The sequence below is a fragment of the Gorilla gorilla genome, chromosome 1, assembly GCF_029281585.2.
Source record: "Gorilla gorilla gorilla isolate KB3781 chromosome 1, NHGRI_mGorGor1-v2.1_pri, whole genome shotgun sequence".
NCBI lineage: Eukaryota > Metazoa > Chordata > Mammalia > Primates > Hominidae > Gorilla > Gorilla gorilla.
The window spans coordinates 52,538,585-52,565,022 of NC_073224.2; the positions used below are offsets into that span (position 1 = coordinate 52,538,585).

General features: G+C 48.5%; 2 protein-coding genes across 3 annotated transcripts; both read left to right on the top strand.

The window, feature by feature from the left end:
- Window positions 1-1,444: 1,444 nt before the first annotated feature.
- GOLT1A (golgi transport 1A) lies at window positions 1,445-17,971 on the top strand. Its single transcript, XM_004028222.4, has 5 exons — window positions 1,445-2,277; window positions 13,149-13,240; window positions 14,325-14,503; window positions 16,876-16,939; window positions 17,638-17,971. The coding sequence occupies exons 1-5, from the start codon at window positions 2,253-2,255 to the stop codon at window positions 17,674-17,676; spliced, it is 399 nt and encodes a 132-aa protein (XP_004028271.1). The 5' UTR covers window positions 1,445-2,252; the 3' UTR covers window positions 17,677-17,971.
- Window positions 17,972-19,503: 1,532 nt separating this feature from the next.
- KISS1 (KiSS-1 metastasis suppressor) lies at window positions 19,504-26,026 on the top strand. 2 transcript variants are annotated; one of them, XM_004028221.4, is made up of 3 exons: window positions 19,504-19,757; window positions 23,472-23,612; window positions 25,585-26,026. In XM_004028221.4, the coding sequence occupies exons 2-3, from the start codon at window positions 23,510-23,512 to the stop codon at window positions 25,896-25,898; spliced, it is 417 nt and encodes a 138-aa protein (XP_004028270.1). In that variant the 5' UTR covers window positions 19,504-19,757; window positions 23,472-23,509; the 3' UTR covers window positions 25,899-26,026. The 2 variants fall into 2 exon arrangements, with proteins under 2 accessions (XP_004028270.1, XP_055224918.1); XM_055368943.2 differs by lacking the exons at window positions 19,504-19,757; window positions 23,472-23,612 and adding an exon at window positions 25,366-25,485.
- The last annotated feature ends 412 nt before the right edge of the window (window positions 26,027-26,438 follow it).

The window sequence follows — 26,438 nt, forward strand, 5'->3', positions numbered from 1 at the left end:
AGACATTGTCTTAAAATTATTGAATAATCTACTCCATGCATTGTCTACACAAAGGATGATAAGATTTCAGCTACTGTGTATTTGATTGAAAACAGTTCCAATCAGTAGGTGATACTGAATAAGCAAGGAAATTGACTGAAAATATTTAACAGAGGATATGTGAGAGAAGCAAACATGAAATCAGAGACACTTGAGATGCAGAAGATCTCACTGAGTTTCCTTAATAAAATTTTTAGGGTTTATTTCATATTATTGCCATCCTTTATATGTTTAGTTTTTTTGGAGCCCAAGGATGCTATGTTGTCATAATTACGTGTGGAAATGTTGTGTCCTGTCTTTACAACACTGTCCCGGGTGTCCACATGCAATTGCTCTAAACCACTTTTGTCTTCTTTTCTTTTCCCAATCCATCCTCTATCCCCCATTGTCCATTGGAAATATGTGATCTCTAAGGCCTTTTAAGATCACAGAGACTGAATTTTACCTCAACGCTGATATGTTTCAAGACAGTGGTTGATGTGTCTGTGGTACTCTATGGCGACCCCATTCCATGGGAGCTATTTTGACAATACACACATACATAAGACTGAGTTCCTTTGCATGCACATCATACTTCTATATTATCTCCACCTTGTGCTCTCTAATTTGCCTTGCTATGTTATCCCTATTTCAATTAAGATGCTTTCCCTCTCATCATATGCAAGTACGTCTGGTCTGTTATTCCTTATCTAACAGTTTTTATTCTATGTTCACTTCCTGCTACTCTTTCATTTTCTTGCATGTGTGTGATTTTTGTTTTTGCATAGAATGGCTCATCTTCTATTTCTCTTAAATTCAAACATATATTATGTGTGGGTGCAAGCAATCTGCCTATTTCATTTATGTCTTCTGGTAAGTCTTGCCTGAACATTTATATATTGAAAGACATGTTTTATTATAATTTATCTTTTTGTTTCTTTTTAAAAAATTATGTTAGCTTTCCTTGGTTTTGTTGTTGTTGTTTGGTTTTTTTTTTTTGAGACAGGATCTCGCTCTGCTACCCAGGCTGGAGTGCATGGCTTGATCACAGCTCATCGCAGCCTCGACCTTCTGGGCTCAAGCAATCCTCCTACCTTAGCCTCCCCGGTAGCTGGGACTACAGGCAGGTACTACCACATCTGGCTAATTTTTTATTTTTATTATTGTAGAGACAAGGTCTCACTATGTTGCTCAGGCTGGTCTCAAACTCCTGGGCTCAAGCAATCCTCCTGCCTTGGCCTCCCAAAATGCTGGGATTACAGACATAATGCATTTTGTATGCCAGGCCTATTTGCATTTTTAAATGATGTATGTAGATTAGTCATATCATCTTTGAAATTCATTTCTTCATTTCTGGACACAGAAGACATTGCAAAGTGGATGTTGGCTCTCCTGGCGTCAATGCCACGTCAGAACCACTGCTCTGCGATGGGAAAAAAGGATGTTAGGAACTAACTGCCTCTCTTTTTGCAGGCCCAAAGGACGAATCCATGTCTACACAGCTGGTGGGTAGATTAGAACCAGGCCCCCTAAATTGTCCAGTCCTGCCCCAACCCCAAATTCAGGGCTTTGTCTTCCATAGCTCAACATCACAGTCAGTCCAAAGCTTGGACGCCGCTTGGGGAAAGGAGGTCGAAGACCTTCATGTCTAACTTCCCCCATGGCGCTTTTGCCATTGATTTAACCCGATCTGGCTCTGCCATTAGGTCAACAACAGGCTTTGTGCTCAGTCGCTCATCGCCTCCCAGCGCCTAGCATGTGCAATAGCAGAGAGCAAAAAGCTTGACTTTCAAGATGAATTTAGTACATTCCCAAAGGGATGCGCAGATGCCAACTCTTCCCACACCATCAAACCAAGCAAGAAACTTGAGCACCTCCTAGATTCCAATGCTTCCACATACAATCTAAGTTTCGCGGAGCAGACGAGAGCCGCAGAACACCCGGCGCTGCGAGGAAAGGGTCAGGTGGGCCGTGCCTTCCCCAGGCAGGCGCGGCAGGTGGAGGGGCGGGGCATTGCCCTACCAGAAAACGGGAGGAGGGAGCCGGCGAGTAGAAGCACCTGCATGGTGTTCGGGGGTGGAGCGGCGGCTGGAGGGAGAGTTAATGATTTGCCACAGGCTCATTTCGCAACTTAACCAAGGGTCAGCTTCCCCTGACCATGTACCAGCTGCGTCCTCTGGGCCACGCTCCACTTGCCCGCTTCCACCCGGAAGGCCCCCCAGGCTGAGTGCGGCATGATCTCCATCACCGAATGGCAGAGTAAGTGGGATGAGCGGGGCTGCAATGGGCTATCCAGGCCAGGCTCCCTGCCGGCTGGCTCTCTCTCCCAGCTGGGCTCGCTGTCACTACAAGCGTGACCTCTGGAGCCAGGGGCTGGGAGCTGCTGTGCTGGCACCCCGGGGCAGCAGGCAGGGTGGGGTGTGGCTCCCTACCCTCCAGCGGGTGGGAGTTGCTCAGGGCCCACAGGTAGCTAGAGGCTGGTGCCCAGGGGGCCTGGCAGGTTCCCCATTCACACTGACCCCTTTCCCATCCCGGATTCTTAGAACTGGGTTGCCACAAAGGTGGACTCAGGAGGCCTCTGCCCATTCAGACATCTTTCCCCACACCGTCAAGGTCTCCTGTGGCCCTGGGGGCTTCTTATAAAAAACTAAACTCCACTCCCCTGACCAAACCACCATACCCTCACTCCTAAACATCCTTCCCCTTCTTTTGGGGGAAGAGGTAGGGAGGAGGTCTTGGAACAAGTCTGGGGCCATGGGAAGAACCGTGGCTCTGTGGGCTTCATTTGGGTGAGTTACTTAAAGCCTCTGAGCCTTGGTTTTTCATCTGAGAGTTGGTGACAACATTCTTTTGTTCACTCAACAGATTTGTCTCTGCTGTGTGCCAAGCACTGTGTTGGATATAGAGTGTCCAACATTAAATGAAACTGACTCCCTGCTTACATTCTAGAGAGGGGAGACAGGTAATTAACAGAAAGAAGTATATAGTATATCAGAAGATGATAAGTCCTCCAGATGAAAATAAAACAAGAGGAGGCTATGGAGTTCGAGGTAGGAGGGGTCGCTATTTTATATAGAGTGGTCAGGGAAGCCTCACTGAGAAGGTGAGCCTTTATTCAGATCTTTATTCAGAGATCTATAGGAAGTGAGGAAGCAAAGCCATGCAGCTCTCTGGAGGGGAAATGTTCAGGAAGCAGGGACAGGCAGTGCAAAGGCCCTGAGGCATTAGCATACTTGGTGTGTTTGAAGAACAACAAGGAGGTGGGTATACCTGGAGCAAAGTGAGGTGAGGGGAGAATCATAGGAGTTTAGGTCAGGGAGGTCACTGAGGGGTCAGGACACTGGAGACTTATAGACCATGGTAATGACCTTGGTTTTGTGCTATGGTGTGATACGTTCTATTTCTATGTTTAAAAGATCATTCTGGGTGCTGGGTTGAGAATAGACTGTGGAGGTATGAAGGCAGCAGCAGGGAAGCCAGTTCTTTTTTCTTTTCTTTTTTTTTTTTTTTTGAGACAGAGTCTCACTCTGTCGCTCAGGTTGGAGTACAGTGGCATGATCTCTGCTCACTGCAACCTCCACCTCCTGGGTTCAAGCGATTCTCCTGCCTCAGCCTCCTAAGTAGCTGGGGTTACGGGCACCCACCACCACACCTGGCTAATTTTTGTATTTTTAGTAGAGATGGGGTTTCTCCACGTTGACCAGGCTGGTCTCGAACTCCTGACTTCTCAAGTGATCCACCCGCCTGAGCCTCCCAAAGTGCTGGGATTACAGGCGTGAGCCACCGCGCCCAGCCAGGGAAGCCAGTCCTGAGTGTGTGAAGGTGGAGGAGACCAAGGTGTTAGCAGGAGATTAGTGGGGCGTGGTCCATGCTGGATCTGCCTTGAGGAAAGTGTTGAGGATTTGCTGACGGTTTGGACATAGGGTGTGAGAGAAAGAGGAGTCAAGAATGCCTTGTATATTTTTTAGCCTGTGCAATGGGAAGGGTTGAGTGGGGGGAAGCAGGAATTGGGCTTTAGATGTGTTGAGTTTGTTTGTGCTGTTAGACATCCGGGTGAGATGTCAGGTAGGTGGTTGGGTATGTGAGTCTGGAGTTCCAGGTAGAGGCCTGGGCTGGAGACAGAAATGTGGGAATAATCTGCATATACATGGTTTTTAGGACTATGAGCATCCATGAGATCACCGAGGGCAGGCACAGTTTCTCACCTCCCCACTATTGACATTTTGGGGCAGGATAATTCTTTGTTGTGGGGGCCTGTCCTGTACATTATAGGATATTAGCAGCATCCCTGGCCTCTATCCACTACATGCCAGTAGCACCCCCACTCCAAGTTGTGACAATAAAAAATGTCTTCAAACATTGCCAGATGTCCCCTGGGAAACAAATTTCCATCCCGCACCCCGCCTCCCCACCCACAATCCCCTCAGCCCAGTTGAGAATCATGGACCTGGCGAATAAAAATATAGAGAGAGGTGGGTTGGGTCCTCAACCCAGAGGCACGCTGACACTTTGTTAAACCAATTAGCCTGCAAGTAATATACTCTTACCAAATATGATAAGCAAGTCCTGTGAGAGAGAGAAATGAGGGATTTAGGTCAGGGAACAGAGTGGACCAGCTTTCCCTGAGCAACTGACATTTCAGCTGAGACCTGAATGATGAGGATGCATTGTCAAGTAACAAGTGAGAGGCAGGGTGTTGCAGACCAGGAAACTGCATGTACGAAGGCCCTGAGTCAAGAGGGCTCACATGGAAGCCATGGAGAACAGTGTGGTTGGAGCATGGCAGGCAATAGGGACGGTGGCAGGAGATGAGGTGGACAGGCAGGCCTGGGCCCCACCAGGCAGGGCCTGTGAGCTGTGGTGTGGATGAGAAGGCTCTGCTGCAGTCTAATCTCAGTGGGCAGCCGTGAAGGAGTCTAGGCAGTATGCTAACACGATCAGGTTGTATGTTTGGCAAGACCCTTGACCGCCGTGTGGAGAAGGACTGGGAGGGTGCAGGAATAAAGCAGGAGGCCAAATGGGGGCTGCTGCGTACGTCCAGGAAAGAGATGATCGTGGCCGGGAATTAGGTGGTAAGAATGGAGAGAAATGGACAGCTTTCAACATGTATCTTGGAAGAAGAAAAGAAAACTTAGCTGTGGATTTCATGGGGGAGGGGTGGGCTTCTGCCTTAAGTGGTGGGGTGGGCGGTGGTGACATGTTTACTCATTTGAGGACAACCAAGGGGGCACAAGTTGAAGGAGGGAAGATAAATAGACCAGTTTGGGATTCAAGATTAGCCCAGTTCAAGATGGCTGAGAGAAAACCAGGCAGATATGCCAAGTAAGCAGCTAGATATGAATTTCAAAGCCCAAAGAGAGGCATGGACTAGAAAGAGAGACATCAGTGTCATCAGCATACAAGGGATGTTTAAAGACATGAGAGGCTGGGTGTGGTGGCTCATGCCTGTAATCTCAGCACTGCCAGTAATCTCAGCACTTTGGGAGGATCGCTTGAGGCCAGGAGTTCAAGACCAGCCTGGGCACATTGCAAAACCCCTGTCTCAACAACAAAAAAATTTAAACCAATTTAAAAAAATTAGCTGGGCATGGTGGCCAAGTGCCTGTATTCCCAGCTACTCAGGAGGCTGAGGTAGAAGGATCCCTTGAGCCCAGGAGTTCAAGGCTGCAGTGAGCTATGATTGTGCCATTGCACTCCAGCCTAGGCAACAGAGCGAGATCCCAGCTTTAAGACAAAATTAAAAACAAAAATAAACACATGGGAATACACGTGGAAATAGAATGAGAAGAGAAGTGAGCTTGGGCACAAGCCCTGTGCAATTCAAATCCCAAGAAGAAGAGAGAGAAGTAGGAGCTGGCAGAGGAGACAGAGAAAGGGCAGTTAGAGCAGTAGGAAGAAAATCAAGAACGTGTTGTGCACAAACCAAGAGAAAGGCTGTTTCAACACGGGAGTGGTCAGTTCTAACAGATGATGGTTCACACCTGCCCATTGGATCTGGTAACATGGAGGTCATTAATGGCCAAGGCAAGAGCATTGCCTGCGGAAGTGGACTGGACTGGGTTGGTTAAAGGCACTTTTTATTTTTTGTTTTGTTTTGTTTTTGTTTTTTGAGATGGAGTTTCACTCTTGTTGCCCAGGCTAGAGTGCAATGGCATGATCTTGGCTCACTGCAACCTCTGCCTCCCAGGTTCAAGCGATTCTCCTGCCTCAGCCTCCCAAGTAGCTGGGATTACAAGTGCCCACCACCTCACCGGCTAATTTTTTGTATTTTTAGTAGAGACGGGGTTTCATCATGATGGCCAGGCTGGTCTCGAACTCCTGACCTCAGGTGATGATCCACCCACCTCGGCGTCCCAAAGTGTTAGGATTATAGGTGTAAACCACCGTGCTGCCCAAAAGGCACTTTTTGGAGCTCAAGACTAAGTTCAAATCCTGCTTCTGCCAGCTGCTGTGTATCCCCAGGCAAGTGACTTAACCTCTGTGTTTCAGTTTTGTTTGTGAAATGGTGCTAATAGTAGTACCTATGTCACAGGTAGTTATGAAAATGAAATGTGTTAATATACTTAAAGCATATATGTGCTTAGACTGTGCCTGGCCCAGTATGTTCATTACACTATCAATCACTATTGCTAATTTTAAAAAGTGAATGAGGCTCTTTCTCTCCTTATTTCCCTCTTTCCTCTTCCTGAACAGTTCAGTCTTAAAGCCATTAGGTTTAACACAGAGAAGGGGGTGCCCAGAGTGGGGTGTTAGAACCCCAGCAGGGTGAGAAGGGTGTTCACACTAGGGGTGGCCTGGTACAAAGTATCATAGGCAAAGCATCCCCTGCAGGGTCAGGGATGGGGTGGTGAGTAGCCTGGCAGATACTGCCTTAAGAATAAAGAAACATTATCAGCTATGGGGCAAATTGACGTCTTGCACCACCTACCAGGATGCAGTGAGAAAAATACAGCATCACATCTTGTGCTATTTCTGCCTAAGATGCATAACCTGAATCTAGTCGTGAGGAAACATCTGACAAACCCAAATGGAGGGATGGCTACAGAATAAGTGGCCTGAATCTTCACAAGTGTCAAGGTCATGCCAAGGAAAGACCAAGGAGCTGTTCCAGACAGAAGAGTTTAAAGAGACATGATCATTAAATACCACACAGAATGATGAACTGGATTATTTTGCTATAAATGATGCTACTGGAGTAACTGATGAAACTTAAATGGAGTCTGAGGGTTGGAGGATAGTCACATATCAATGTTAGTTTCCCAATTTTGATGGCTGTATGTTGGCTGTCTAGGAGAATTTTTTGTTTGCTTGTTTATTTCAATAGGTTTTTGGGGAACAGGTGGTTGGTTACATGAATAAGTTCTTTAGTGTGATTTCTGAGATTTTGGTGCACCCATCACCCGAGCAGTGTACACTGTACCCAATGTGTAGTCTTGTATCCTTCAGCCCCCTCCTACCCTTTCCCATGAGTCCCCAAAGTCTATTGTATCATTCTTATGCCTTTGCATCCTCATTGCTTAGCTCCCACTTGTGAGTGAAAACATATGATGTTTGCTTTTCCATTCCGGAGTCACTTCACTTAGAATAATGATCTCCAATTCCATCCAGGTTGCTGTGAATGCCATTATTTCATTCCTTTTCGTGACTGAGTAGTAGTTCATGATATATATATATATACACACACATATGTATACATATATACATACATGTGTATACATATATACATATATGTATACATGTGTGTGTATGTGTGTATCTATACACACATATATACATAGATATGTATACATATATACATACGTGTGTGTATATATGTGTGTGTATATACACACATATATACATATATATGTATATGTGTGTGTGTATATATACACATCACAATTTATTTATACACTCGTTGACTAATGGGCATTTGGGCTGGTTTCATATTTTTGCAATTCCAAACTGTGCTGCTAGAAACAGGCATGTGCAAGTATCTTTTCCGTATAATGATTTATTTTCCTCCAGGGAGATACCCAGTAGTGGGATTGCTGGATGAAATGGTAGTTCTACTTTTAGTTCTTTAAGGAATCTCCACACTGTTTTCCATAGTGGTTATTCTAGTTTACATTCCCACCAGCAGTGTAGAAGTGTTCCCTGTTCACCACATCCACGCCAGCGTTTATTTTTGTTTGTTTGTTTTTTGATTATGGCCATTCTTGCAGGAGTAAGGTGGTATCACATTGTGGTTTTGATTTGCACTTCCCTGATCATTAGTGATGTTGGGCATTTTTTCATACGTTTGTTGGCTGTTTGTATATCTACTTTTGAGAATTGTCTATTCATGTCCTTAGTGTCCAGGAGTTTTAAAAATCACACCAGAGCATTCAGGGGTGATGAGGTATGAGGTGGCAACTACTTTCAAATGGTTCAAGAAAAATATTCTTTGTACTGTACTTGCAAGTTTCCTGTACATGTGTGATTGCTTTAAGAAAAGGAAAAGGGGGAAAAAAGACGATGATGTTCTGAGACTCCCTGCGTGCCTGAGGCCAGAAGGACTCATCTGCCTGCTCCATGAGATATTGTTTCCTTGGAGCTGTAGCTGATTTCTGGAGCAAGAAAGACATTGAACCTGGCTTTTCTTAAAGTGAGCCACAAAATGGGGAGTCAGGGAAGCCTGGCTTGTCTGTATCAGGTGGTCGTGGGCTCTTCTTGGCAGCAACTCGGGAGTTGCAGAGCAAGGAGCGAAACAAGGGCACCAGTGCAGCCATCAGTGTACCTTGCCAGGGAGATCTAAAGCTGGTCTCTGAGGTCTGGGGAGGTCTCCACTTCTAGGTGGCGCCTGGAGAGCCAGGCCTCCCTGAAGTTACCTTGGCCTCCCAGCTTTTTTCGCCTGGATGTAGGCGTGACAGCCCTGGCCGTCTCCAGCAGAGGGCGCGCTGCCCAATCTGTCTGGATCACGGGGACCGTGCCGGGCAGGCACGCCTGTCACTCCTGGGGGCATCTGTATGACATCCCCACCCCTCCGCTCTTTCTGCCATGGTTGCTGCCTGAAAAGAACGTTAGGAGCAACCTCTGGCTGGATAACTTGACTAAAATAACTAAACTACTCCAGAAGCAAGAGGCAAAGGCGGGTCTGAAGCTTGTGTGTGAGAAACAGTTTCTGACCCTTTTCTGTGGGGTTTCGTGTCCCACTGAGCACTGAGAGCACTAAGTGTGGCCCATAAAGAAGGCTGCCCCCATCACAGGAGAGTCCTGGAATTGCATCTGCCCTTAAAGAAGAGTGTAGAACAGGTGGAGGAGGGATAACTATGCCAGCCAGCAAATCACTGCTGCAGAAGAAGAAGGAATAAACAGGAGAATGGACATCATGTGTGAATGTGAGAAACTTACACTGTTTCTACAAAATGAGTATGAGGCTGTTCTTAAGTGTGTGCAGGATGAACATATAGAAAGTTCAACAAAACGAAATGAAAACCCCATAAAATGTGCACATCGTGTTTCCACACAAATACACCTACTGAGGGGGGAGGAAAGGGTGTATAGTCAGAGCTGAAATCAATGACAGATGTTTTTATGGCAGGCATAAGCCAACAACAGATATTTTATAACAAGCATAAAAACCTAAAACACTTTTATCATTTGGGTAAAAGAAAGATGACTGTGGTCTTCCTCCACAATATTCTGACCTACACGAAATTATCTTGGTAATTCAGGTAGATGTAACTCTAGATTCTCAATGTGTTGTCTCTGAGGATGGAAATGTTGACAAAACACAGCCTTCATCATGACCCACGGGGATGATATTCTGCTGAGCTGTCCCAGCTTCTAAGAGATTTAACTCAGGCCAGCAGGAGGAGGTAGAAGTAGGAAACAAGCCCAAACAGATCACGAGGCTTGTCAGGAACACAAGGAATCAGCTTTTAGTAGAAAATGGATTCTGGGCAGCTGGGTGATATGTTGAGAGAAATTATGTTACACTGGGTCCCAACAAAATCCAGCTTCTGCCAAAAGTGAGATCCAGTAAGACTGGCATGATACCAGACTATGAGTTGAGCAAGGTTTCAGTCTATAATTTGAATGCTAGATCTTATCACTGTATTTTTCTTTTTTCTTTTTTTTTGAGATGGAGTTTTGCTCTTGTTGCCCAGGCTGGAGTGCAGTGGCATAATCTCGGCTCACTGCAACCTCCACCTCCCGGGTTCAAGCAATTCTCCTGCCTCAGCCTCCCACGTAGCTGGGACTAGAGACGCATGCCACCATGCCCAGCTAATTTTTGTATTTTTAGTAGAGACAGGGTTTCACCATGTTGGCCAGGCTGGCCTTGAACTCCTGACTTCAAGTGATCCACCCACATCAGCCTCCCAAAGTGCTGGGATTACAGGTATGAGCCATTGAGCACCTGGCTTCATCGCTGTATTTTTGATGATTCTTTTAAAGAAGCTCTTTGACCTTTTTTCTGTATTGGAATTGATCCTAATCCTCTTAAAATCTGCATAGCAACAGATTATGGATTAACTACCCAGAAGATGATTATGTTGTTTCATTTTCTTTCAGTTGTAAATAAAACTCAGCAGTAAATCTAGTCTTGATAGTTTTGTTTTTGTTTTTACAGTTCTGCCTCTAAACACCAGAATAATTTTCCCCTCACTTTTAACAACTATCTGCAAAAGCATAATAATAATACCAATTTCATAGAGGTCATGAGAACTGATTCTAACAAGTCCAGTAAAATTTTTGACGAGGGCATCAAGACCATGAAATCGGGAAAGAACAGTCTTTCCAACAGATAGTGCTGGGAAAACTGGATATCCACATGCAAAAGATGCAGGTGGATCCTTACCTTATACTATCTGCAAAAAGTAACTCAAAGCAGATCAAAGGCCTAAAAATAAGAGCTAAAACTATAAAACTCTTAGAATAAAACATAGGGGAAAGCATTACAGCACTGGATTTGATAATGATTTCTAGGTTATGACATGAAAAGCACAGACAACAAAAGAAAAAAAAAAGACATCAGTCAGACTACATCAAAATTTAAAACTTCAGTGCATCAAAGGACACAGTCAACAGACTGAAAGGTAACCTACAGAGTGGGAGAAAATATTTGCAAATCATACACTAGATAGTTAATATCCAAAATATATAAAGAACTCCTACAACTCAACAACAAAAAGAACAACCTGTTTAAAAAATAGGCAAAGGACTTAACTAGACAATTCTCCAAAGAAGATATACACACAGCTAACAAGCACATGAAAAGATCATTAATCATTAATCATTAGGGAAATGTAAGTCAAAACCACAATGTATACTACCTTATACGCATTAGCATGGCTGCTATCAAAACAAAACTAAACAGATAAAGTATTGGCAAGATGTGGAGAAATTAGAACTCTTGTGTACTGTTGCTGGGAATGTTAAATGGTGCAGTCACAATGGAAAACAAAATGGCAATTCCTCAAAGAATTAAAAATAGAATTACCATGTGATCCAGTATAATTCCGTAATTCCACTTTGTGGGGTATATACCTGAAAGGATCGGAAGCAGTGTCTTGAAGAGATATTTTCTTACACTCATATTTATGGTAACACTATTTACAATAGGTAAGAGATGGATGGAAGCCACCCAGATGTCCATCAACAGATGAATGGATCAACAAAATGCAGGGTACAGATAGCAATGGACTATTATTCTGTCTTAAAAAGGAAGAAAATTCAGACACATGCTACAACATGAAGGAACCTTGAGAACGTTATGATAAGTGAAATAAGACAGTCACAAAAAGACAAATATTGTATGATTCCACTTATAGGAGGTTCCCAGAGTAGTCAAAAATTCATAGAGAAAGTAAAATGGTGGTTGTTGGAGGCTGGTGGGAGGGGAATGGGGAGCTACTGTTTAATGGGTGTAGAGTTTCAGCTTTGCAAGATGAAGAATTCAGGAGATACGCTTAATACCACTGAACTGTACATTTTTAAATGGTTAGATGGTAAGTCTCATTTTATGTGCACGTTGCCACAATTTAAAACTTAAAAACGTAACAATTTAAAAACAAATCAACAGAATGAATTTTTATTTATTGACTATCATAGTGGCAAAGATAAGTAAAATGAACAATTCTGAGTGATGGAGAGGGTTAAGGAAAAAAGGAACTATATATCCGGTTATTGTACAACTCGTCTTGAGGGGAGCGATCTGAAATATGTTTATCAAAATGTCAAAAATGTAGCCCTTGACCAAACGAGGGGGCCTTCATGTCCCGCACTTCCAGGCTATGCTTGCTGGCTCTGAGTGAACTCCTGCAGCTTCAAAGAATGCCCTGAGACACTTACAAACCTTGGGAATGGGGGCTCATTGTCAGTGTGGGTCCAACCTCGGCAGAACTGCCCAAAGCCACTGGGCTGAAATGAGAGTTGGCCGAAGAGTGTGTGGCGGGCCCGCAAGCTGCCTGCTGCAGGAGGGAGGGAGGACAATGGGAGCAGGTGCAGGCTTGGGTCTTGGATATAGGTCCCAGCTGGGAAGAGGAATGCATTCCTAACTGATGACTTCTGTTTTCCCAATCCAGTGGGAAATGTCACCACCTGAGAGTGGAGACAGGGCAATTCTGAGGAGGAAGGAGACAGTGTGGAGAGTTGCTCAGGCGGGCCAGCCTCTTGAGTAAGGACCAGGAGAGCTGGGTTGTTCTGAGGCTCTTTGGGGCTGGTGGTCCTGAGTTTTCAGTGGCTCCCTTCTGCGCAGTGTGGGCTGGGCTCCAGTGGTTCTCAGTTGCACAAGGCAGGAGCAGAGGAAGCAGATGCTATGTTCAGCCCTAATACTGATGTGGATAATGTGGCTTTTGAGGACAAGAGGAGGCTGAGAGTATAAAGTGGTCAGGGCAGCACCAGCTTCCACACAGGGCTGCAGTGAGGACAGCATGCCACCGTGTGCAGAAGTGACAGCACAGTTCCCAGGTGCCAGACAAAGCTTCATGCCATCCTACCTTCCCCTTCCCATCCCACCATCCCCTGACAGCATGAAAGCTGAGATTCCTGGATGGAAGTGGAGTCACCCCCATAGAGGGCACCTGTCCTGTGGCAATGGGGGAAGTTTCAGGGTCCCCACCTGCTCCCCAAAGCCCTTTCCTCCACCACCTCCTTGCCCATTGCAGAGATTGGTGTGGGGATCACCGGTTTCGGCATCTTCTTCATCCTCTTTGGAACACTCCTGTACTTTGATTCCGTGCTCCTGGCCTTTGGAAACGTGAGTCTCCCAGCCCTGTGTCCCCACTCCCCTGCCCCAACCTTTCTGAAGTCTCTATTGCCAGGATAGTCCTGGCAATAAAGACTTACAGTTTATTTAAGTCTTTAAATAAGTCCCTTAAGTAAATCCCAAGTTTATTCAGACCATGCCTATCCAGGGGTCAGACATCATCAAGCCTGGGCAGAGGAGGGCACAGGAAATGGACGCAGAGCCCGCTGGCACCAAGAATCTGAGGACCTGGATTCTCACACCGAGCTCTGGGCAAGACCCTGGGGGTTCTAAGAGGACTCAGACACTGTTCCTGCCATCTGAATCCCACTCTAGGGCTAGAGATATAACATGATGTACATGGCTGGGAGGAAGGCAGGGGCCATGGTAAACACATTTAATATGAAACAAGGGGCTTAGTGGAAAGAGGGCACACTGAATTGGAGAATGGTGGAGAGGAATTTGGAAAGGAAATGGGTGTGGAGGTGAATAAAGCACTTCCAGGGGGATTGGAACAGCAGGAGAAAAGGTGTGGGGAAGGAGCAGGGAAGCATGGGATATGCTGGAAGAAAACCAGAGAGTTCAATTTGATGAGAGCCTGGGCACTCTTAAGGGATTCATTAGGAGCCAAGCTGAAGACAGTGATAGGGCATCCAGGGGAGGGACTGGAGGGTTATTCTGTAGGCAGTGGAGCCTCTGAAGGTTCTGTGTGACTTTCAGTATGGCTGCCTAACCTACTTAGGCCTCAATCTTCACTTCTTTGGAATAAAAATCCCTCCTGATTCCATCTTCCCCAGATGGTATGGTGAGAAACCAAGTCCCATATGAAAAATGCTTGGGCTCCAGGGAATTGGGTAGGCAACTAGAAACTGTCAAAGGTTTCTCATCCATCCCCCTGCCTCTGCGCAGTCCTGTTCCCAGCCAGCAAGACTTATCAAGGCTCTGGGATTCTGCCACACTGCTGGATGGCCCTCGCTCAGATGGTCTTGAAGAGTTAGCACATCCTGTCCCAGCCCACCGCCTGGCTCCAGGCCTAAGTCCCCCTCTCCTCAGGGGGCTGGTGGGTTTGCTTCATGCTCCCCTCCCTCCCCTACAGCTGCTGTTCCTGACGGGCCTGTCCCTCGTCATTGGCCTGAGGAAGACCTTTTGGTTCTTCTTCCAACGGCACAAACTCAAGGGAACCAGCTTCTTCCTGGGGGGTGTGGTTATCGTGCTCCTACGCTGGCCCCTCCTGGGCATGTTCCTGGAAACCTACGGATTCTTCAGCCTCTTTAAGTGAGTGCAAATCCCTATAACCCTGGACAGACCCACCAAAGTGTCTGAGTGGCTGAGATCACCCCAGCAGGGAGTGCAGAAGCTGGGACTTTATCCTGCAAGAGATGAGAACCATGGACACCTTGGAAAGGCCCCCTAAAGTAGGCTGAAGGGTACTTTGGAGGGATTAGCCCATCCATCAACAAATACTGATGGAGTGCCGACTGTGTTCCCAGCACTGTGCCCCCAGCACTGTGCCTGTGAGCAGGGAAGAGACACAAGGCCTGCCCTCAAATCTCAGTGATCCAGCCGGAGAGGAAGGGCAGTGAGCTAACATGTTCCAGGCACACTCATCATCATCATCTTATTTTATCACAACAACCCACCATAGGATTATCCTCTACTTCATAGATAAGGAAACCACCACTCAGAGAAGTTGCCCCCGGCCCAAAGTCTCAAACTAGTATGTGAAAAAGGTCGCCCTTAACCCAGAGAGCTCTGGCTCCTGACCCCTGTGTCATCCCCTGGCCAGGCCTGTGTCAGCCCTGGGCCTGGGAAAAGGCAGGGTGGAACTCAGCCATGATGTGTGGCCACTGTCAGGCCTGTAGGCACTTAGAGGGGAGCCCAGGGTAGTGTCATAGAGGAAGCAGGACTTGAGAGAAGCCTTGAGGGATGGGTAGGGCCTAAGAGAAGACTGGAGGGTACTGAAGGAAAAGGAAGGAAGGGGTCTCAGAGAAAGTGGGGGTGGGAAGGAAGACTTCATATGTCTACACGGTAGTGTGGAGAGAATAGGGGTGGGATTGGGACAATGGAGACTGGAAGAATGATGGCTTCTGCAATCATGGAAAGGTGTGGGGCTCAGGAATCCCCAGGTTCTCACAGGAGCTCCCGTTTGCTGAAGGCAGCCCTGAAACCCCCTGATTAGCCTGAATGGCCTAGGCCTCAGAGGCTTTGGGAAGTGTGGCTTTAAATTTTCTCATGCATACCTGCCATCTATTTATTCCATATTCAAATATGTCATTTTATGGCTGGGCGCAGTGGCTCACACCTATAATCCCAGCACTTTGGGAGGCCGAGGCAGGCGGATCACTTGAGGTCAGGAGTTCGAGAACAGACTAGCCAACATAGTGAAACCCTGTTTCTACTAAAAATACAAAAAAAAAAAAAAAAAATTAGGCGGGCTTGGTGGCAAGTGCCTGTAATCCCAGCTACTCGGGAGGCTGAGACATAAGAATCGCTTAAACGCAGGGGGCGAAGGTTGCAGTGAGACAAGATCACACCACTGCCTCCAGCCTGGGTGACAGACCGAGACTCTGTCTCAAAAAAAAAAAAAAAAAATATATATATATATATACATATATGTCATTTTCAAACAGTCGCTTATTCAAATTGTCAAATATATAATAAGTACCTACTGCATGCCAAATACAGGGCCAGGTGTGAGGATGTGGCACTGAATGAGGAGAAAGTTCCTAAGTAATTTACAATTTAGTAGGGAAGACCCATAGATAAATTCTGACAACAGTTAGCATTTATGGAGGGCTTAGAAAGTGGAGTGGGACAGCAGCAAATCCAATAGTTCAAACTGAAAGTCAGCCTTGACAAAGACACTGTGCAGTAACACAGAAGGCAAACGAATTACAGCTATCAGGGACCTCAGAGTGCAGTGAAACCTTGGAAAGTTGAGGCCCACGGTAAGGAAGTGGCTCAGCCAGAATCCATATTTCAAATCTCCCTTCCCATCCACCACACACCGGGATCCCTTCCCATGCCAGCCTTGGCACCTCCAAGCCCTGTGAGGGGTCACGCATGTGTCTGCAGTCAGGCCTTGGCAGGGTATCTTTGATGACAGCAGGGTTGCCAAAGGCAGGGGTGGCTGTATGCCTGGGGGAGCCAGGGCACCAGGGAGTGTAACGGTGAGCATGGCTTCCAACAGCCCCTGACGCCCAGGGCCCAGGACACCCGGGGCAGGTGGATCTCAGGAAGAGAAGAAAGCTTTAGGCCAGAAGAATCATAATCATGACAGTAACAATAATAAAAATAAGCACTTCCTGAGCATTTCTTTGTACATGGCCTTATGATGTAGATACTGTTATTGTTAGCCACATTTTATGGCTGGAAATTGAGATTCAGAGAAGTTAAGGAATTTGCCCAAGTGTATATGGTGCCAGTAAGTGGTAGAGCCAAGATGTGAACCCAAGGAGTGTGACCCTGGGGCCTTCATTCTTAATCATGTCACTCGACTGTCTCTCGGAACACAGGAGTGCAGAATCAAACCTGTCCCTGGTGTGTGGAAGCCAGAGCTTGAACCTTTCGGTGGACCTCAGCCTCCTGCCCTCTATCCTCCCTTCCTGGGCCATCACTGACTCCTCCCTTCTCCCCTCTCCTCCTAGGGGCTTTTTCCCTGTCGCCTTCGGCTTCCTGGGTAATGTCTGCAACATCCCCTTCCTGGGTGCGGTAAGCAGATGATGCCTGCAGCCCTGCGGGCGTACCCTGGGGAGTGAGGGGGAGCACACGGAGAGGAGCTGGTAAAACTGCTGCCCCAGGGGCAGTGGCCTCTCCCCTGTCTCCCCTCAGACACCCTAGCCCAGGTTTGGTGCTTTAGGCTCCTCTTCCCCCCGCACCTTCTCCATTTGACAAGAGCCCATGAGGAGAGGGGATCCAGATGCAGTTGTAGCTGAGTGTGGCTGTAGAGGCAGGTAGCTATGAATAGCTTCCTGTTTACAGCCAAAGAAATGAAGACGCAGAGACTCTAGGTGACTCAGCCAGGACATGCCTGAGATTTCTGGGGATCTGGCTAAGTGCGGGCCCCAGGCATGGAGAGAATGTATGACAGCCGATGACAGCAGGAAAAGCTGTCCTGCAGGTGGCAGATTTTGTCCTCTCCTGGGGATAGGCACAGCCAGTGGTATCCAGCCCCTGCCCCTCCTCATCCCTTTCTCTGAAGCACCTGGCAGAATGTGAGCTCTCTGAGGAGCCCAGGGAGACCCTACAGCCAGCACCCCACCACAACCGCCAGCTGGACACAGCCCCTACAGCCCCTCTTGTATCTGCGCCTGGCACAGCTCCTGGCTCTCAAGGCCAGCTCTGTAATAACTAGATATTGCATCTGCTCTCTACCCTTTGTCTGGAGTAATGATTCTTGGCTCCCACAGCTGTTCCGGAGACTTCAAGGCACTAGCTCGATGGTCTGAACAACAGAGATGAGCTCCTTGAACTTGGATCATTGGTTGAGGGGGCTAGAGGGAGAATGGGAACCACCCCCTCAGTCCCCTGCACTGACTCACTCCCCGACATATCCGGACCTCCCCAAGTCCAGAAGGAAGGAATGGAGCTGAGCAACTGACGTCAAATCCCCAAGTCGACTCAAGAGGCTGCCAGGAAGCAGAGATGCAGACCCCAAGGAGACTGGGCTGGGGCTGGCATCACACCCTCACTCTATATTTATGGGAGGAAAAGTGAAGATTAAATTCCCAAGTTGTGCGTGTGTCTAAGGCTCAGAGTTGGCGTCTTTGGCCGGGCGTGGTGGCTCACACCTATAATCCCAGCACTTTGGGAGGCTGAGGTGGGCAGATCACCTGAGGTCAGAACTTCGAGATCAGCCTGGCCAACATGGTGAAACCCCGTCTCTACTAAAAATACAAAAATTAGCCGGGCGTGGTGGCAGGTGCCTGTAGTTCCAGCTACTCAAAAGGCTGAGGCAGGAGGATCGCTTGAACCCAGGAGGCGGAGGTTGCAGTGAGCTGAGATCGCACCACTGGATTCCAGCCTGGGTGACAAAGCCAGACTCCGTCTCAAAAAAAAAAAGTTAGTGTTTTCAGCCCATTAAGACCACCTCCTGCTTCAGGACAGGCCAACGTACACATCATCCCCACAGCGAAGTTTTGCTCTATGAGGGTCAGTGCTGTCCTCATAGGCTATCATTTCTGTCCTGGTGTTTAACAGCCCTAATGGGTGTGATAATAATATGTTTGCAAGCCCCTGTTAACAGTAAGCATCAGACAAGTGAGGGGTGTTAACCTGCAGACTGCCGGCATGCTTCTCCAGCATTAGGGGATGACCAGGTTGAGCTTGTGCTGGGAGAGCGTCCTGTCTGAGGGTAGAGACATAGCCCCTGCCTTCAGAGACTCCCAGCCTGATAGAAGAAACAGTCTCTGCCCTGGAGAGCCCCTTGTCCAAGGGTATAGAGAGTTATTGCAGGCTCAAGAAAGAGACAAAAGTCACTTGCGATGCATGCAGTTAGCAAATATCTATTGAGGGCCCTCTCTGTATGTGCCCAGCAATGGAGTGGGTGCCAAGGGTACAGGGGGGAAGGGGGCCTGTCCCTGTCCTCAAAGTGCTGTACCTGAGCAGTCACAAAATAATATGGTGGTGGGTGCCACGAGACAAGAAGGTGGGGCCCCCAAGCAGGCTGTCTGGATGTGCTGCCACCTGGAAGTCCCCTCTCTGCACCCCTGGCACTTCCCAGGTGCATCCACCTTCTGCAGCTCCCATTTCGTCCTCCTTGCTCATAGCTGGTTGCTTACCTAAGGTCTCTGACCAGTCCATAGCCTATTCACCTCAAAACCCTGTGCTGAGGAAGTGCTCAGTGACCGAGGAAAGAAGGGAAGCAGGAAGGAAGGAAAAAGGAGAGAATCTCTGCCACCACCACCCTGCGCCAGTCACAGGGCGCAGTCTAGGAGCCGTCTGGAGACCCACGCTGACCTGGCTTTCCCTCAGAGCTGGGAGCCTGAGATGTGAGGAGCCCCTGGGTCAGCCTGTGCCCTTCTCCTCCCCTCTTCCTGTCGTTTTCTACGTCTAATTCAGACTAGGTGTGTCTGTGGCTCTTCGGAGAGGAAACAAGACATTTCACACTGACACTTCTCCCCACCCTCCTCAGATAGCCCATTTCCACGTTGTTTGGGGGCAGGATGGGTCCTCTGGGTGGGAAGAGGGTGTGGAGGATGGAAAGAGCCGGTAAGAAGGAGAAAGTCCCGCCTCGGAGGGCTCGGGTGGGGCAGGAGGAGAGGCTGACTCCAGTCACAGAGCCCGGAGGCAGAGGCCTCCCAAGGTGCCGTGCTCTTCAGGAGGGTCTGAGGAGGAGGGAGGGGTGGCAGAGTGGGCCTGTGCTTGGAGACGTCACCCCGGGCTTTATAAAAGGGATGTGATCAGGGAGCTGGAGAGAACTCTGAGACCAGGAGCCCAGCTGCCCACCCTCTGGACATTCACCCAGCCAGGTGGTCTCGTCACCTCAGAGGCTCCGCCAGACTCCCGCCCAGGCCAGGACTGAGGCAAGGTAAGCATACTGCAGCGTCCACCCCTGGGAAGGGGGTCTGCCCTGACCTGGGGATGCTCTGGAGGGGAGCAGGGAATCCGTTCTAAGACGGACAGATGCATCCAGGCAGGCAAAGGCAGGGGAGGGAGACACTGATCTTTGCTGTTTACCAGCCTGGCCAGATTATCCTGGGATGCCTGGGCGAATACACTGAGTCGCACTTTATTTGTGAAGCTAACACTCTGGGGATCCCGAGGGCTCTCTCTTTCTGTGGAAGGAATACATGCAATAAATAAATGCTGTGGCTGGAATTAGAGACCACAGACACTCTTGGATGGACCTGGGGAACCCCTCGGGGCTCTCGAGAGCAATGGGGCTCCTCTGAGCAGCTCCCCCCAAATTACAGATGGCAAATACAAGCCTAACCAAGGGCATCTACCTAATCACTAAGAACTAGGGGCCACTTCACTCCAAAAGCTTTCCAACCATGCCTGGAATTTCTGTCACTCCCTGGATACAAACCCCCCAGGGTGGAGGGAACCACAAAAATTGTCTACAGCAGGTCGGCCACTCATGGCCCCTTTCCAAATAATTCATTTCTACCATATATGTTAAGTGCCCCGATGGGCTGGGCAGTGGAATCTGTGTGTGTGTGTGTGTGTGTGTGTGTGTGTGTGTGTGTGTGTGTGTGTGAGAGATATGTGTGTATGGGTGTATGTGTATATATGTGTGTGATGTGTGTGTGTGTGTGGTGTATGTGGTGTATGTGTGTGTATGATGTACGTGTATGGGTGTATGTGTGTATATGTGCGTGGCGTGTGTGTGCATGTGTGGTGTGTAGTGTATGTGTACGGGTGTATGGGTATATATTTGTGTGGTGTGTGTGTGCATGTGTGGTATGTGTGGTGTATGTGTATGTATGATGTGTATGTATGGATGTATGTGTGTGTATGATGTGTGTGTATGGGTGTATGCGTGTATATGTGTGTGGTGTGTGTGATGTGTGTGGTGTATGTGTGTGGTATGTGTGGTTTGTGTGGGTATGATGTGTGTGCATGGGTGTATGTGTGTATATGTGTGTGGTGTGCGTGTGTGGTGTGTGTGGTGTATGTGTGTGTGTATGATGTGTGTGTATGGGTGTATGCGTATATGTGTGTGGTGTATGTGTGTGGTGTGTGGTGTATGTGTGTGGTGTGTGTGTGTATGATGTGTGTGTATGGGTGTATGTGTGTATATGTGTGTGGTGTGCATGTGTGGTGTGTGTGGTGTGTGTGTATGATGTGTGTGTATCGGTGTGTGCGTATATATGTGGGTGGTGTGTGTGTGCATGTGTGGTGTGTGTGGTGTATGTGTGTGGTGTGTGTGTGTATGATGTGTGTGTATGGGTGTATGTGTGTATATGTGTGTGGTGTGCATGTGTGGTGTGTGTGTGTATGATGTGTGTGTATGGGTGTGTGCGTATATATGTGTGTGGTGTGTGTGGTGTATGTGTGTGGTGTGGGGGGGGGGTGTGTGCTGGGGTCAGGCAGAGTTGTCCCATGGCGCACATGGTAAGTGCCATCCACAGTGGGAAGGAGGCACTCGGGGGGAAAGGGGAGCCGGAAGAAAGAGCACCACCCTCCAACCACACAAGCCCACTGCCGTCCTTCCTGGCCCACCACCCTGCTTCTGCACAGAGAACCGGAAACGTACATCTACCCACATTCCTGTCTGGCTCAGACCCCTCCAGGATGAAGCCCCTGCAGGGCCCCTTCCCCCAGCCTTGTCACTTGCTTTCTCTCCATGCAAAGCTCCATCCTCTCGTCTAGCTAAAGGGCCTGAAGTTCCCTTTGCACCCAGCCCCTGCGCCTGCTCCAGCGCCTTAGCACCGTCCTGGGAACACTTTCTGTAAACCTTTCAGCGATTCATGCTCAGAAACAGCTCAAGTGCCACCCCCTGCCAAAAATCTGCCTGGGCCCCCTAGGTTGGGTTCCCCTGGACTCCCATATCCCCTTGTGGATTCACATGCATCCAGTATGTCATTTACAGTGTTATTTTGAAATGATCTGCTGATGAGTTAATTTCTCATGCTAGACTTGAGATCTTGGGGGCAGCAACTCTGTCTTAGCACACCTGTGCACCCCTAGCACCTAGCACAGCATCAGCACCTAGTCGGTGCTCAAGGAGTGATTTCCAAATCAACCCAGACCCTGTGCATCCACGGTCTGAAATGCTTTTACACTATTCTCTCCAATGGATTAATCCTACCTCTACTCCATGCCCCAGCCCTGGGCCTTAAGGTAGATGCAGAAAGCTGTGGTCTGGGTTTCAACTTGTCACAGTATCAAAGTCTGCAAGGATAAGTAAACTTCTGAGCAGGCGGCTGGTGGCCAATCTGATCCAGGGTTCTTATTTTATAGATGGACCAATGAGGTCTGGAGATGGGGGTGACTTGCTCACATTTCACAGGGAATGAAAGCAGAGCTGGGGCAAGATTCAAGTACTCCTCATTCCATTTCAGGGTTCTTACTCTTTACTCCATGCCTGAGTCCTGCAGGGAGCTGGGTGAGGAATGGGGGGTGGGGGCGTGGGTGCAAGAGCAGAGAGATGCATGGGCCTGAGCCACCATTAGGAGCTGATGGGCAGAAAAGGTTCTCATCCCCCAGTCCCCCTTCCCCAGGGAGAGTGGCTCCAGGCTGTGGGTCAGGCCAGGACAATCTTTTTGCTCAGCTGGCATTGCTCCTGCCTCCCCATCCTTTTGTCTTTAATCATGTTTGTTGGACAGTCTCAAAGTGTCTGGTGACTTTTTCAAAAAGAAATTAGATTTGGGAGCCGGAAGAGGTAGGTTGGGGTATGTGGGGGGTCGGTGGGGCAGAGCAAGGCAGGGTGATGGGAAATGGTGTGAGGATCAGGGCACACGGCTCCCATCTCAGCAGCCAAAACGATGAGGCCAATTCAATTCATAGCCTCTTAGAGTCCACAAAGAATAGACTATGGAGATAATTGACCTGATAAATCAAGGAAACGTTTTTCTTTTCCGTGAATGATAGGCAATAAGACAATTTAATGACCATCTTCAAGGCTGTGAAGGGCTATGAGAGAGAGCAAGATGATTGCCTCTTTCTTTCTTTTTCCTTATAAAAGAAAAAGAAATAAGTTTCTCTTACAGCAGGAGAGAACAAGGTCAGACTCAAGCGTATGGATGGGGAGAGTGGAACACAGAAAGTTGTGGATTTGTGCAGAACCCACCATGGAAGGAAGAAGTGCCTGCTGCCAGGCTCCAGAGAGAATATTGGAACCTCAAAGTCCCCCACTCAGTGCCCTGAAGTCCTTGCCCTACTTCACTCCTCCCCAGTCACTCCTATATATATGGCATCTCACCCCACCTTTCTCAAACATTCCTCTCAAGCAACCCTGAGATTCAGAATCCTGGCCATTCTCTGACCCAAGCAGTCCTGCCCCTTCCACCAAATTGGGTCTTTCCTTTTTTCCTAACTTTACTGTCCTCACCTCCTCCAGGAAGCCCTCCCTGATGACCCTCACCTAGCATGAATTCAGCTTTAACTACATTGTGTAAAGAGTCTCAATCCCATTTCACTGATATATTTGTTTAGACTCATCCCTCTACCAGGAGCCTCCAAAGGCAAGAACTTGCCCCTCTCTTGGAGGACTGTCCCTTTTGCACTGGGCTCTGCCCTCAGCACCCAGCCCAGATCCTGTGCCTGACCTAGTCTTTGTTCCCTCTCTCTGTCTCAGCCTCAAGGCACTTCTAGGACCTGCCTCTTCTCACCAAGATGAACTCACTGGTTTCTTGGCAGCTACTGCTTTTCCTCTGTGCCACCCACTTTGGGGAGCCATTAGAAAAGGTGGCCTCTGTGGGGAATTCTAGACCCACAGGTATGTATCCTCTGGGGGAAAGGAGTGGGAGGGAGCAAGTGGGTTGTTGCAAAATGAGCTTTCCCGTATTTTCCATCTAGTCGACTGGTGTGAGTTTAACATTGCATTTGGTGGAAATCTATGACTGGCACACATGCAACTCATTGAGGGGGTCCTGTTAACCCTGCAAGTGACGGATGCCTTGCCTCTGTGATGGCCTCAGTCCACCCACCTAGGTTCCAGGGCTTGTTAACCCTTGAGCTCTTTCATGGTTTCCTCACACTGTGTTCTCTGCTCTACGTCAGCAACCTCTCTGTGCCGATGTTGAGAAGGAACTTCATATGCAACCTTGCTTTATAGGTGACCTCAGATTCTTTGTGGAGAATTTGAAAAAAAAAAAAACCTAAACGAAAGGACAGATATTTGATACCTATTAACCTTTTGGAGACAATGAACTGTCTCCAGTTCATTGGGGAACTGATAAGCTGGAAAATTTGAGACCCACAGAGGTAAAGAGATTTCCCCAGAGTCGCTCAAACACTGTGGAAACCCAGCAGGTGTCAGAGCTCCCCAGGAGTGTGTCTGGTGAGTGGCACAAGCTAGAACAATACTAGTCCCCAAGTCAGGAGCTGTGGCTTAGCACACTTCCTGGTGTCAGCTTTCTGGGCAAACTAGAACCCATGACTTAGCTTCTCTGGACCTGAGTTCCCCCAGCTATAAAACTTGGGGCATGCCCTCTACACATTTGATGTCATCGTATATGCCCATAAGACCTTCCAGAGCACAGAGGACACGGCCCCGGGTGTCGTTTGCCAAGCGTGTCTTCTGTCCTGGGATCAGGCATTTTTCTGGGCGAGGGAGGCTACCCCAGAAAATAACCCCACACTGCCCAGGGACATAGGGTTGTTGGCTCTTTTTGGCAAAAGGCTTTAGGTGAGGTCACCAACAGCAGCCTGAACAGTGATTTACTACTGGTCTAGAGTGCAACTGGGGAGGAAGCCATCCTCCTCCTACCTCAGCCAGGCCCTGGGCAAGGGCTGAGGGACCTCGCAGGCGACTGCCATTAACTCTGGACCAGGTCCACACTCCTCTTTTCCAGACTGTGCCAGGGCACGGAGGAGCAGGGCTCAAAGCCAACTGCCGCCCCAGCACATCTATTCACACCCATTCACACACCAGGCCTCATTTCCACTAATCTCTTGCCGCGATGGGCTGGGGTTATTGTCTACACAGAGCTAGTCGCCCTATTTTACAGCCAAAAAGTACAGTGAACTTAATGAGCCTTGCATGTGAAGTGCCTTCCAAATTAGCCTTGTTAATCCTCAGAATGAAGGAGAGAAGTTATCCCCAGGATGGAGAAAGAGAGCCAGTTAAGGTGACCTAGATAATTTTTGTTTCTCATTGAGTCCTTATGTAGCTTATTGGGCAGGGTTGGGGGGTGGGTGGTCACAATTCTTGTCAAAGACGAGGGTTGGAACACAGGTGTGTGGGGCCACAATGTCTTAGCTCCACTTTTTGATTTCTGTTACTACACGTTTTTAGCTTTTATGTATTTAACAGGCATTTATTGAGGCCCCACTATGAGCAAGCCACTGTTTCAAGCACTATGAGAGATACAGAGATGAATTAACATGGCCCCACTGCCCAGGCTGCTCACAGCCAGGAAGGGGCCCAGAGCTGGGTGTTCAGCAAATACTTTGGTTTTCTTTATTTCCATGCCCTACCCTGTTTGTTTCCTAAAAGGAAGTAACGTAATATGAGAGTTATGTAAGATAATTCTGGCAAACATTCTAAATCAAAGCTATGTTGGAAGAGGGAGGCGCCTAGGGCCTAATCATCCCAGCTAAGATGATCGTGCTGGTTCGCATGGCACTGAGCTCCGAGCTTCCAAAAGGTCAAGGAAGGAAAAGAAGGATAGGATGGGATGACAGGAGGTGTTGCAAAGCCAGCTTTCCCGGACCCCGGCCTCATCTTTCTGTGCCCTCTGTCCTAGGCCAGCAGCTAGAATCCCTGGGCCTCCTGGCCCCCGGGCAGCAGAGCCTGCCGTGCACCGAGAGGAAGCCAGCTGCTACTGCCAGGCTGAGCCGTCGGGGGACATCGCTGTCCCCGCCCCCCGAGAGCTCTGGGAGCCCCCAGCAGCCGGGCCTGTCCGCCCCCCACAGCCGCCAGATCCCCGCACCCCAGGGCGCGGTGCTGGTGCAGCGGGAGAAGGACCTGCCGAACTACAACTGGAACTCCTTCGGCCTGCGCTTCGGCAAGCGGGAGGCAGCACCCGGGAACCAAGGCAGAAGCGTTGGGCGGGGCTGAGGGCGCAGGTGCGGGGCAGTGAACTTCAGACCCTAAAGGAGTCAGAGCATGCGGGGCTGGGGGGGACGTAGGGCTAAGGGAGGGGGCGCTGGAGCTTCCAACCCGAGGCAATAAAAGAAATGTTGCATAACTCATTGACGTGTGGTCTGTGGTTCATTTTTGCAAGCAGCTCTGATGAGGCTATTCCCCTTCCATCCTCATTGGATGGTTAGCTGATTTCAAGAGGCCTCTGGTGTCATTAAGGTCAGTGCTTCTCACACTAGATGTAGTGAAGGAACAGGCGGTTAGTTCTCCAATCCATTGCAGATTGGTACTTAAAAAAAATTAAAATGGATCACTGAAAATCTGAAAAATTTAAAAACAACAAAAGAGAAGACCAAACTGTATGCTGCTGGAATGTTTCAGGGATATCAAATTTCTATAAAAATTTCTGGAGATGTCCTCAGAATGCCCAGACTTATCTCCCTGAGGATGGGTAACATCTTGCAGAGGGTCATGGCTCACTGCCCACACTTTGAGTAGTAGTGGGGGATAAGGGAG